General features: G+C 37.7%; 2 protein-coding genes across 6 annotated transcripts in view; one reads left to right on the forward strand and one right to left on the reverse strand.

Annotated features, from left to right (window-relative positions):
- LOC105255672 (homeobox protein unc-4) overlaps positions 1-13536 on the forward strand; it is a 112269-nt gene that overhangs the window by 80617 nt on the left and 18116 nt on the right. The gene's annotated exons all lie outside the window — the stretch shown is intronic.
- The window catches only part of LOC105255671, a 100979-nt gene that overhangs the window by 19749 nt on the left and 67694 nt on the right, over positions 1-13536 (reverse strand). For all 3 annotated transcript variants that reach the window (XM_025410863.1, XM_011265096.3, XM_011265097.3), the window contains one exon: positions 3978-4102. In XM_025410863.1, the coding sequence (XP_025266648.1) occupies positions 3978-4102 (125 nt within the window). The remainder of the gene's footprint in view (positions 1-3977; positions 4103-13536) is intronic.

Raw genomic sequence — 13536 nt, forward strand, 5'->3', positions numbered from 1 at the left:
CTCGCCCCCTTCACTCTCGCGCGGAAAGAATGTTCAATTATGCAAAAGTGCGCGCGCAAAAGTTTCGCCGCGAGAGCGCTTGTTCCGACGAAGGGTGTTTTCAAATTAATATTGACGAGGGGGAGAGAAGGAGTGGCTAATGCAAATCAACAGTCGGCGCGTTGTTAAAAATTGTCTATTACGTGCGCGTTATTGCCGTTTCTGCTTTGCGTCTTTTCCACTAATTTTATCATCTGTCAATTTGACAAACAGCATGTTAGAAATTACCTTATACATCGTTTACAATTGTAAGAATTGTTACATACTGTAAAAAAAAAACTTAACGAATCAGTCGTTAATAGATTCCTGAGATCATTTGGAAACGAAAATCTTAAATACCAAAATGTTGAGAAAGATCTAGTTTCGGCTACAAAAGATTAAAGATTACCAATCGCGTTACGTTCTCCTATGTTCTAGGATAGCACATCAAGGGCCCCGCGATAATATCGATATCGATAGAGAGAATATGAAACAAAAAATATATATTTTTTCGTCTCCAAATGATCTCAGGAAATCTGTAATAAATTTCATTAACAGCTGATTCGTTAAGTCTGGGACACCCTGTATATATACGCGTTAGTTTATATAAACGCATTTCTTTTACGTTACTTAAATAGGTTACTTACGTTACGTAGATTCTCTTACATTATGTGAATGAAATATTATGAAGATAAATTATGTATTCTGATAAAATAGAGCCAACAATATAACAAGCTACTTGGATGAAAACAAATATAAAATTCCGCCATGATTTCACATATATGCGGAAAATGTTCCACTTCTGTCAAGTCAGGGGAGCTTAGTTTTTCGGAGATCAATCTCTAGTTTCACTCGTAACGATCTTTCTTATATCTCGCGATATTCTTGCGCCAGCGAGCTTCTTTCATTAAAAGACACGCTTTTTATATATTTCTCGACGCTTTATTAAAAAGCCTTTAGGAATATTGCCGCGACTCGAACCTCGCTCGTTTGAAATCTCTCTTAAGTGCCTTGTATTATAGAGTCCTCTTGAGGAAAATGGCAAAATTGCTAATAAAAAGTGTACGAGGAATTTTCTTCCATTCGTCACGGGCGAAGCGGAAAACGTGAAAGGGCCTAATATTTTTGCACGATTTTCACTAGTTTGCACAGGATTTCTAATTGGAGTTTCATTAACTTGAATTGAAACGGGCGATGCCGGCAGAATTTTAATTGGAGTCTTTTGATGGATTCTTTTCCTTAGTCCTTTTTAATTCCTATCGACGGCAACTACAATCTTGAAGTAATGTTACATCATAGTGCTCTTTATACAGAACGTCCAATAAATTTGTCGGCGTGAATAATTTTCTATGGAAAAACAAGTAAAAAATATGGAATAAATTTCATTAACCGCGTTGGTTTCCAGAAAACTAGCTATCCCTTCCTTCTCCCTCTTCTTTCTTCCTTCCCGCATAAATGTGAAAAAATATACAATATTATAAAGATTTAAAAAATATAAATATTATAAAGTATTTATAAAATATTATAAACAATTAATTTATAAAACTATTCAATATATCTTATCAATAAATATATACCTTAAAAATTAATTTATAAAATATTATAAAATATACAATACGTATATATAATATTTATTAGGATATTTAAATTATTAAAAATATATTAATGTTAGAAATAAATATATAATATTAATATTGAAATATTATAGGCATAAATATTATATAAAAAAAATATGCATAATTAATAATATATTTTTGATATCTCGGAAAAGGAGTTATAAAGAAATATTTGCTACATCTTGAGAGGATGTTTTCTGCTCGGTTTGTTCGGAAGAAAAGCGTCCACATGACGCCACTATTTTCTCATATATGCGACTCTACCCTTCATCCATGTCGTCGACAAAACCACGGGTGGTTTTTATTAAAATGTTGAACCCTCTCTTCTCCGTTCCTCCCTCACCACCGTTGAAGGAATCAATTCTTACGGGCGATATTACCGGCCTTTTCTCATCCCTTTCAATTTCTACGCCTCTCTTACCCGAATTTCGATTTCGTTTGAATCATGCGCGCATATCGACTTATACCTGCCTCGCCGGATTATCCGCGAGAAAAAGGCAAAAGGATTGGAGGGGGAGGGGAAGTATGAGGGAATCGACGTTCTGGAAAGGGTTGGAAATGGAAAGGCGCCGCGTTTCCGTCGTCGACACGTTTAAATCGCTGCACACCCCCATTTCGTAATCCGCAGGAAGGGCATAGATCATTTTCACCCCTTTACAGCACGAACGTGTATATTCGTGACGCGAATTGAGACATCACCTCCGAGAATCAAGTGATCGAGAAACTAAAAACGATGCTTAATATTAAATATATAATATATATATATATATAATATATAATATATATAATATATAATATATATAATATATAATATTAAATATATTATTATAATACTTGATTATATCGTACAATCTCCATTAAATTATTTAATATAATATCGCTGAATAAAAGTAAATTGACAAACATAATGCGTGAAAAGACAACAGATTGCACTGAAATTTAATTCACTAGAGCCTTTACGTTGCCGAATACAATTAACATTCTTCAAATTTTTGCATCTTCTTTAACTTTCCAGATCATTACTATTTGATCATTTTTCTGCTCGATTGTGTGCTAAATACGAGTTGGATGTAACGAGAGCAGAGAAAAAGCGGTTGTAGAGGATTGTTTTCCTTTGCCACGTTTGTTCGTCGAAGATAGGTGGTTCGGTTTCACCGATCACGTTGGGCTGATTGATCCTCGGCTGTGTATCGAGTACACTTTTAGCACTAAGAGAAGCCAACAATGCTATCTTCTCGATCACCTCGAGAATCGTGCGACCCGCGCGATATAAATGGTATGTTCATCTATTAGATCGCTTTAAGAATGCTTTCTTGTCACACGTACAACGCACACGCGAATCGAAAGTTCACTCGTCTTTACCGTTTATACGACGCGATAGAGCGCGACGAATCGCGAAGAAAGAAGAGCTTTCTCTCAGGCTTGCGACACAGCGAGCTCTAAGATGTTTGACCCAAGAATTGTCGAGTTGTTTGTCACCAGAACGGAATTCCCATCGTAAATCGATAGATAAGTTCTCTCTTTTTTTAAGTTTCCTCAATTGAAAAATATTTAATTTACGATCAAGTATATAGCGTCTTTCCTATATTCTCAACCGGAGCAAAAAATGGCGATGCGTGGAGAAGTTTATGCATAACGTGCTTCAAAATAACTTATTTACATAATTTTAATACTTTAACTAATTTTACACCAGTTTTCAAGGTTTCATAAAAAAAATTCTCATGTTGGCTTTCGCATCAAAGGGGAATTAATTTTAGATGAGTTGCTCCTGCTCTTTAGCATTGATAACTTTGATCGCTCACTATATACGAGGATGGTTTGAAAAGTCCGTGCAAAGTCAGAGAAATAGCATCAATTCTAAAAAAAAATTCTAAAAAAAAGGATGGAGGAGAATTTGGCCGCAAAATTGACGGAGTTAAGGTTCCAACTCGTTCCGCATCTCTCCTATTCTCTAGATTTGGCTCCCTCGGACTGCTACTTGTTCCCCAATATGAAGACATGGCTGGGGATTTTATTCAAACGAGGAGATGATTGCGGAAACAAATGCCTATTTTGCAGAGTTGAATCAATCCTATTATTCGGAAGGGATCAACAAACTGGAGCAGCGTTGGACGAATTGCATAAGCCTAAAAGGAGATTACGTTCAAAAATAAAAAAGATTTATCCCGAAAAATGAAGTAGCTTTCATTCTTGCACGGACTTTTCAAACCGTCCTCGTACATCTCGGTTTAAAAATTTGTTTAAAATAACAGCGGATGCTGAAATGTTTACCTATTCAAAGTTGGAAATCGATGAAAAAATGTTAATAGATGGATAGTAAAGAAAATTTCATGGTTTATTTACCGCTTAAAAGAAAAAGTCCGCAGGCTACGAGAGTCCTGTGATCGGAATAACAATGGCCGATCAGAGCTGACACTGTTGCTGCGAGAATCAAGATCACGGCGGCGACTTGAAACGGCGCGGAGATCCTGAAACAATAAACGACAGAAAGTTTAGATAATCGCGTTACAAGAGAGAGAGATAGAAATATATCGTCGATGCAGCCGCAACATGATACGCTTTAAAAGCGTGCTATTTTTAAATATTCTCCGGATACGTTCCTCAGGGTCTACGAGAAAAAGCGGCCCCCTCTCCGCATCTTTCGTTTTATTGCAACCCCGCTTCTGGAATCGATAGCAATTTATAGCAGCCTCATTAGGGTGCTGAAGTGTGACTTTACGTCTTACTCTTCTCGCGCGCGTTAAGCGACGAATAAAGATCGCAAACTTGAGAAAGAACATATCGATCGAAGGAAACTCCTCTACGAAAAAATAGTGGACGAATATCGCGATTTATCTACGTCATTCAAAGAGATTACGTATCGCAAGCTTTGACTTTTTGCGAGTGCGAGTCTGATCTTTCGTCCATCAAAACAATTTATCATCGTGTTTTGAAATCTGTGAGCTAGATCCTTAAAGAGTTAAAAAAGAGTACGCATAGAACTCCACACAGAAAAAAAGGACATTCTTGTTTTGAAAATATATTTAGTTTTAACGTGGAAATCTTGAAATGAGATTATATCGCGTTAATTAAAGGAAAATATAATTGCTTGAATAATTGCTTACTTGAATGAAGTTATTTTATATAGTTATGATTTAAGATTTAATTTTCTTGAATAGAAAAGAAACAATGTTAGATAGAAAATAACATTTTTCAATCAAAGATTATAATTTTCTTAAAGTAGAATTAAATAATTATATATAATTAAGGTGACAATTACAATATTAAAATAAGACTGTAATATTGTTAAAATTTAAAATTATTAAATTCTTCTAAAAAGATTATAAATTGTTGCGTATATACGAAACAATGAACGTTAGTTTAAGTATATAAGTTTTGATTTGACACATTTTTTTCTCTGTATCTATCACATTTCTGAAAATTCCCGAAAACTATATTTATAGAAAATTATATTTAAAAATGAAATCATATAATGTAATTATTTTATTATAATATTGCTTTATGATTTGTAATTCACGATGAAATTCAAAATGGAATTTTACGTTATATTCTAGGATTCTGTTGAATTTTGTCGTGAATTATACATAGATTGTCTAAAAGGCGAGTTTAAGCAGTAAATATAAATATTGTTTCTCAACTTTTCTTATATTTAAGTAGTTGGGATTTTATATAAAATCGGAGAGAAAGCGAACAACGAATTATTTAAAGTACTCAATAGTAATTCTTAATTTTAATGACATTTTTCTTGAAAATTAATTATTAGAAATTAAATATAAAATTAATTAGACACTTTTTTTGCAAAATAATTGAAACAATGAACGCGTTAGTTTAAGTATATAAGTTTTAATTCAACACTTATTTTTTTTCCGTGCAGAGATGTGTAATTGGAATTTGTTATTTAAATTGCGATAGGATATCGAATGTGTGAGGAGTATTTATCACGCTTGAGGATTGGGCGAAAATGGCTTTTAACGCCCTGAGAAACGTATCGCGAAATTCTCGTCACACTCGGCCCTTAACCTTCCTCTCTCCCTTAACCCTCACCCCCCTCCAACGTAGTCGCAGCCCTCAACCAGCCTGCGCCCTCTCGGTGGAACGCGAATCGTTAACATCGCGAAGGATTGTCGTTTGCAGGCGGAGGGTGGCTACCCGCGACGTGGCGGCTCTCGAGAGTTTCGAAGCTGCGCTATAATACATGTATTCGCAGCTATCGGGGTAAATGGGGCATGTACCGAGTAAGGGTGCGCACCAAACCGTCTATCGATTCGCTCCGACAGGTTTAAATCTCGATCTCTCGCTCAAGCTTAAAAAAGTTTTGCGTTTAATGTGCGCACACAGGTGCAAAATTGAAGAAATATATATTTGAATAAAAAAAATTTGATTTTGAAAATAATTAATTTCTTTAGGAAAAGAGAATTCCTCTTCCATTAATAATCCTCTATTTTTAACGTGTTCAAATATGTGTTTCCTACTCAAATTGACAGACGTGATTAGCATAATATCAAAATTGCAAAAATTAGAAAATAAAATGATTGTATAAAATGTAATAAAATGATGAATAAATGATGAAATAAATGAATAAATGATGAATAAATGAATGATGTAATAAAATGATGAATTTTATATGATTGTAACATTTGTAATTTCTATAATATTTTTACACGATTTTAATATGATTGTAAAATAAAAAATGTATTACGTGCATCACTGACAGTTTAAATAATTCTTAGCTTTATTCAATATACAGGTTGTCCCAGACCACCCGTACACCTCTTTTAAAATGAAAATAAATGGCTTTTATCAAAAACCATGAACAATTTTTAAGTAAATCGGGTACGCTCTATTAAATGGTGATATTTTTAACTTTTGATTCCGATCGGAAATACGTCATCCGGGTCGGAAGTTGAATTTTTTTAGGGGAACATGATACTTTTTTGTTACAGATTCGAATTGTACGTAAAAAAATAAGAACTTTTGTATTAAATGTTTTTTCTAAAAGTGCCTCTGTCAATCTTAAAATTGATCTTGAAAGTAACTAAGACTGAAACTGAGAGCGTATATATCCGATTTACTTAAAAATTGTTCGCGATTTTTTATAAAAGCCATTTATTTTCATTTTAAGGGGGATGTACGGGTGATCTAGGACACTCTGTACATATCGCGTTTATTAATATTGATTCGAGAAAAATGATTAATTATATTAATATGAATTATTAATATTGATTCGAGAAAGATTTTTAATAAAGATTTAAACGATGTTATATAACTTTATTATTTTATCACTTTGTTATTCTCAAATACATGTTTTAAAGCTAACAGACGATGTTATATTCCTGTTGGAGAAACTAAAAAATAAAGTAAAAAAAGCAAACATTAATATGACCTGTAAAACAGAAAAGTGTGTATAGAAAATAAAAAAAAATTTATTACACGCTCCATTGACATTTAATAATTCCCAGCTTTACTCATGCGTTACGCGTTGAAATTAAAATCGATTGTAAATTTTCGAAAATTGTGAGGATGAGGTAGAAATGGCTCCGATAATTTTCCATAGGTGTGCATAAATTTGAGGCGCGCGATGGCCATTTCTGGTTAGCCGAAGTTGAGTCCGCTTTTGGGAAGGCGGATGCGTCTGGAACTCAAGGTTCCCGAGCGTAAAGCTCGAAACTCTCTCCCGGCTGCATGCAACAATGCAATCGCGCGTCGTCTCACGATCCCGTCGCCGCGCGGTAATTTCGTGGAATCGAATTATGCGGCGTCGGTCTCGCTGCGGGAGATGGAAATTAATAGTTTCGGGGCCGGCAAGCGAGACAGACGTAGAGATGGAGAGGAAAAGCTTGCTATACGCGTCGACGCGGCGACGGCGACGAGGGAGCAGGAGGCCGGCGTTGTTCGCCGATGGGACCGGGTACGGATATTGGGCAGGCAGGCCTGTCCGCCTGCCCGCCTGGCAATAAATCAGGAACGTCCCGCGGTAATATACTGCTCAGTCAGCCTGTTTAGCCGTAATAAAGCGTATTGCTCCCAAAACGGGACCGGGATCGAGAAGTCTCGCAAGGCGCGGCTTCGCGGTTTCGAAGCCTCGGTGAATCGATAACGTTGCATCGCTGAACTTGAGTCGCGAATCCATGCATTCTGGAAGGTCGGTTTATCTCGCTCGAGTGTCACCAAGAGCGAGCTACGGATGTTTTCAATGAGTTTCGCTGAATTTGAGGTTTTCAAGTGACCAACCCGCTCGAATATTCAAGTCTAATTTCAAGTAGCGGTCTGAAGTTATTTTTGCGAAAATTGACGCGCGTCCCCGTCAATAATACACGGTTAGTCCCCTTTTCTCGAGTACATATATCTATCTGTATGGATCAATAAACGCTCGCTGAGAGAGTTAAAGCTCTCGACGCTATCTAGACTCTTGGATGAATCCTGTCATGGATACTGTTTTCTGTCGGATCTTAAAGGATTAAAATCTTGGCTGTTAAGACGCAAAGTTCGTGTCGGAAATACGAAAGAAAGAAAAGATCGTCGAGATCTTTCGAGAATTGCAGAATGTCGCGTTGCTAGGAGGCTGCCTCGAGGACGAAGTGGAGAAAAATTTCTTTTTCGAGTGGGCGACAAATATCGTTTCTACCTCGATTCGATAGCAATCGAGGGAAAACAAACGCTCGCTCGAGGGACCGAGGATGGATTATTTTGTCGAAAGCTCCGGGAATCTTTCTTTTTCGTTTTTCTCGCCCCTTTTTGCCCTTTTCGCTTTAAGTCAACTTTTTTATTTGACTCTCGATGAAACATTAAAATTGCTTAATATTTAAACCATTAAACACACACGAATCTTCTCAAATATTTCTCAACTTTTATGTGTGTTTAATATCGAATTCTTGATGTTGAAATATTTATTTCGAATTCTTGATGTTGAAATATTTATTTTGATATATATATAATACAGTAAACAATATTTAAAATATCAGTTTCACTTCTCATCGCGGAATTTTTGTTCTACACAGTTTTGTTTAATACAGATTTCTTTATTTTTTTATACCGACACAACTACATGAAAAATTTACATCGATATTGCTGCAAAAAAACATCGGAAAAATTTTACATAAAAAAATATCTGCATAGATATATTATTCCATAAATATCTAATGAATGCTACAAATACCTTCCCGATATTAAATAAACCCTTTCTCTAAGATAATTTCAGTTCATAAAAAAGTAGCAATATCTGTTTTACTCTATTGATTAATACGAAACATATTTCTATTATACATCAGCTGATCATGTGTCAAATGCAGACTGTCGCTCTCCTCTCCCCGAGTAACCGTTGATTTACCGGGATACTTTGTACTTTATGAAGGAGCCTTCGTCTCCGGTAAAGGAAGGTATTTAATGCGCTTTGTGTCAAGCCGACCGCAAGCATCTCTACCGTTTGCTTCGGACCAATTCGGACAATTTGACGGGCGGCCGGCTAGTGATACGATACCGCCATTGGCCACCCTCGGAGCGCCTACCACGGAGTGCGTAATGCCGCATAACCGTTCTGCATTACATACGGATGTAGGATTGGTATGCGAGCGCATCCCCCTCCTGCCGCCGAGCGCGCCCGCGCCGTCATCCACCCCCGAGAGGGAGAGAGAGAGAGAGAGAGAGAGAGAGCAGCGGCGATCCGGGCGGCGTGTATTTCGCGGGGTGAATAGCCGGCGCGGTATGTTTCTGGCTCGATGCCAGGCCGGGGTAACTATCAGCGCGCTACCACATTAATAGAGTTTTATTGTTATTTATGGCGGCGGATTTCTCTCCCTCCCCTCCTCCATAATAATAACCCGCCCGCGAATTAATTGCCGCGTTCGATTTATTTATATCATCGCGCCACTTTAAATGCACGTCTCGCGATAACGACTTTGCCACGTCGTTGCGAATCATCTCCATCTTGCTGTTCGTTTTTGCGATGCACACGCGACTTGCGAGTTACTTTCGCACTCTTTCTTATATTTATTCGGGTAGGATTGATTTACATTTTACAGAGGGAGGGAAAGAATAACAGATGCGCAGATGGTTATTGTTCACTTCTCAGTTATTTTCTAAACAAGATACAGCAATTTCCGTAAAAACACACTCCGTTTTTGCCTCCCTTGTACTTTTGCGACCTTCGAGCTGCAGCTTGCGATTCTTCAAACCAATTGCAATTAAATTAAGTGAGAGAGTATTTTCGTTGAAAATCATTCGTCGCGAAATAATATGGAAAAGCGATGAATACACCACCGGGAGAGATTTATTTTCCCAGGTTCGTATTACGCCAACAAACTCGATCAATTCTTTTGCATCGTGTTCCTAACTCTAATGTCTACCCGTCCAGCTGTGCGTCTCAGAGCTTACAGCATCTTACACTTTGGCATGAAATTTCAGAAGACGCGACGGGGCGTTGTCACGCGAGCATCATCAAAGCTCGGATTTCGTGCAAAAGTGCCACTCCACCCGGTGTCGCGTCGCATCTTCCCCGAATTATTGACCCTTAGAGTTCATAATGTCTCCGCTTTTTGCACCAAGATCGCTCTTAAAGGAACGCCCCATTGCCTTTGAAATCGTCTCTTCCTAGCCTAAATACGATAAAGTTCTCCCTTCAGTTTATCACGAGAATTGTTTGGATGGAATTCGAAGAGAATCCTTAAGACAATTTTTCTCGCGTTAATTACACATATAGATTTTTTTAAATTTATACTCTTGTAATTATGTCTTTGTATAATTGTCGTTTGTGTTTTCATACTTTATTTTCACAAGTAAATTACTTTTCGAGCAAGTTTTCTATTGTAAATTCGAGATATTTTTGTACACGTATTTCCCTTTCTCTCTTTTTCACGTATTATTTCAAATTTAATAAAATACAATTGTATTATATTATATTTATATTTCAAATGTAATATAATACAATTGTAAATTTCGAGATGTAAATTTCGGCAATGTGTAACAGGAACCAGGAATTCTCCCGAAAAATATGTGTGGATGTGTAAAAAGTATTTTATTATCATAAAAGTATTTTATTATCAAATTAATCTTCAAAATAATCTAATCGACTAGTATTTTAAGGATGTTTTGTACTTATTTTAAAAATATTGAGAATTTAAATGAAAATTGTACAGAATGTTCTTACATGTGTTTAGAATCTTCAGTACAATTTTTAAATCAGTTCACTAAAGCGTTCACAAGTTATAGTTATAAGGATTTTAATTTGCACCGAATTAACATGTGTTCTTATGGGAAATGTATAACCACGTCGATTCAAATGACAAAAACACATGGAAATAATATTCAGAATTTGTTTAAAATTTGCAAAAGTAGTTTCGATATAGAGGAAATATTTGGTCAAATAATATACAAATACTATCTGGTTAAACCCTTAGCATCAATAAAAATTAATTCAATAATTTTTTACATTACAGAAAAAATTCAGGTCTGAATGGGTTAAGATCCTTTATTATACGAAAAATTAATTCTAATGATTCTTAAGATCTTCCCAAGAATCCGCTCACACGTTTTCCATTCTTCAATTGACACAATCGTTTTTCCTTGCTTGCATCTCGAGCGCAAATACACGTGCGACATTCGGAATCACGTTAATTCCATCTAATAGACGCAGCGGAGCAGTTTCGCCGACTAATTAAAGTAAATACGCGCTTTGATCGTGCTGTCTTTCGTCGAGGATCGCAAGAAGCCAATTTAGCAGCAGATTCTCGTCACAATAAATAATTGCGATGCGTCAAAGTAACGATTTTAGTACGCCAGGCTCGTTAACGCGCTGATTATGGCCGCGCTTTGAAGCCACCCCCGCTTTTCCTGCAGACGCTTCTAATTAAACTAAGTCTTTGATCCCGGGGAGCTCGAAGAAGCGAACGTCAGGCCGTTGTTAGTTTCGCCGTTATTAATTCGGATAAAATTCCGAATGTTCGTTTAAGACTCGACGTTTAAACGCATCGCACAATTTCATCAACTTTTGTCGAAATTTCCAATCTCGAAAAATATCGATGAGAGCTGCAGAATTTTTTTACGAAATTTCTCTCGCGTCAGAAAGTCGAATAAATCCTCTCCTCTTTCCCTCGGTTTGATTCCGATACGAATTAATCTGTGCAATAATGGATAAATCTTTTCTCTCTCAACTTTTTTTTCCTACGGCAATCCCTTTAAATAAGATGAATATCGAGATCATTAAGGATCGCGCGAATGGGATAAAGAGGGAGAGGAAGGGGCAAGATCGTTTGACACGACGAAAAACGAATATCGTGAAGGTCATCTAAAGGCACGTCGGAAAACAGGGGGACCAGTTACGGTTACGAAGATAAATGTTCGTATTCGGAGTAGTAGTTACAACGGGCTCGTTTAATTTAAGCGGCTAAAGACGTCACGTATTTGATAAACGAGAATTCCAAACGTTCGGTCGGCACACCCTGTAATTCAACCGTGAATTTTGCCCTTATTTCGCACGTCGATCATGACGCCTTTACACGCTGGATTGCTCGACGATATTTCATATCGTCGAGGAAGTAGAAACTGAACGAATATGGTCAGCCGGAGGGAGCGCGGAGACTTAATAATGTATTTAATTATACCAGCCGTGCATCCCCCTCGAAGAGAACAATATATCTTCCTTTTCTTCCGCCGGATATATTTTTGTTCTCGCTCCGGCTGACCAAAAGCAGAAACTGAGATTCACTAATGAAGGAAGGGTCGGCTTTTTTCCCTTGGAATCGCTAAAACATGTACGAATGCGTAAATATGTGTCCAGATTTTCTCTCTCTCTTTTTTTCTAATTTTTTATAATATTTTTAGTATGCACCCGTGGAATTTGAATGGACAATTTGCCCAGTAATCCGGAGAGTCGGTCAGCGACGATATTTTAATCAGTGCCGACAACGCGTTCAACGTTTTGCCTGACCTCGCTCGCAATTTTTCGCATATTTTTTTCTGACGAGCAGAACGCGAGCAGACGCGCGCACAGCATCTCCGTTTCCGGCACAAGCCGGGGTGCTGGTCGAGCGAGTTACGTCGACGGGAGACAATGAAGGGCCGGCAACAATGGGAACGGAGAAAAGAGCGGCAAGATGGCTACCGCGGCGTCGGTGAGGGAGGGAAACGGACTCGTTGTTGCGAGACGGTGCGAAAAGAGGACGTCACGGGATGCAGAATGAGACAAATGATGAGTCCCGGGTGTCGGGGAGAGGGGACGCAAAGGGATACCATTTAACATGTAGCTGAATAGCCATCGGGAAGAATGACGAACGGCTTTCCCAGAGAGTTCTCTGCCGAGTCTTCCCTCTCGATCCTCCCTCCCCTGCCTCCGAGGGGATTTTATCCGTTGCGACGCGTCAATGCCTCGATCGCTAAATTATTTTCAACCGAGAGAGGCGAGTCGAACGCCATTATCCCGACGAAAAAGGTATCCGCGAAATTTACGCTTAAAATCGTACAGTGATAAATTCGCATCCTTTCGAATTATTTATGTTTATTTCAAGCTTGAGAATTTATAAAAGATTCCCAGAATTGCATGCAAACTAAGCAATCTTTGAACAAAAAAATATTTGCCTTGCTCGCGTAATAAAAATAGCAATTTTCAGGATACATCCTTTTTCGCGAAATAAAATTTTCAAGATTCACGAAAACAGCTCCCGCGCGCGGTTTCCACAATTGAAAAATAATCTGTATTAATGCAGCGAGGGAATTAAACGTCCCTGGCTTATAAGTCGGTCGTGTTCACATCGGTAAACCGCGGTTGCATTTGCCGATCTATTTCCCCCGCGATGTCCTTTATCGTCTCATGCTCTCTTCTCGCATTCTCCTCCTTCTTCGACGCGGTCGCTTACTTTTTATCTTTTCACCGGAGGTTTATTCCTGCCTTGGAAGGTGAAATGAAAGCCAC

The sequence above is a fragment of the Camponotus floridanus genome, unplaced genomic scaffold (assembly GCF_003227725.1).
Source record: "Camponotus floridanus strain SB8 unplaced genomic scaffold, Cflo_v7.5 scaffold35, whole genome shotgun sequence".
Lineage (NCBI taxonomy): Eukaryota > Metazoa > Arthropoda > Insecta > Hymenoptera > Formicidae > Camponotus > Camponotus floridanus.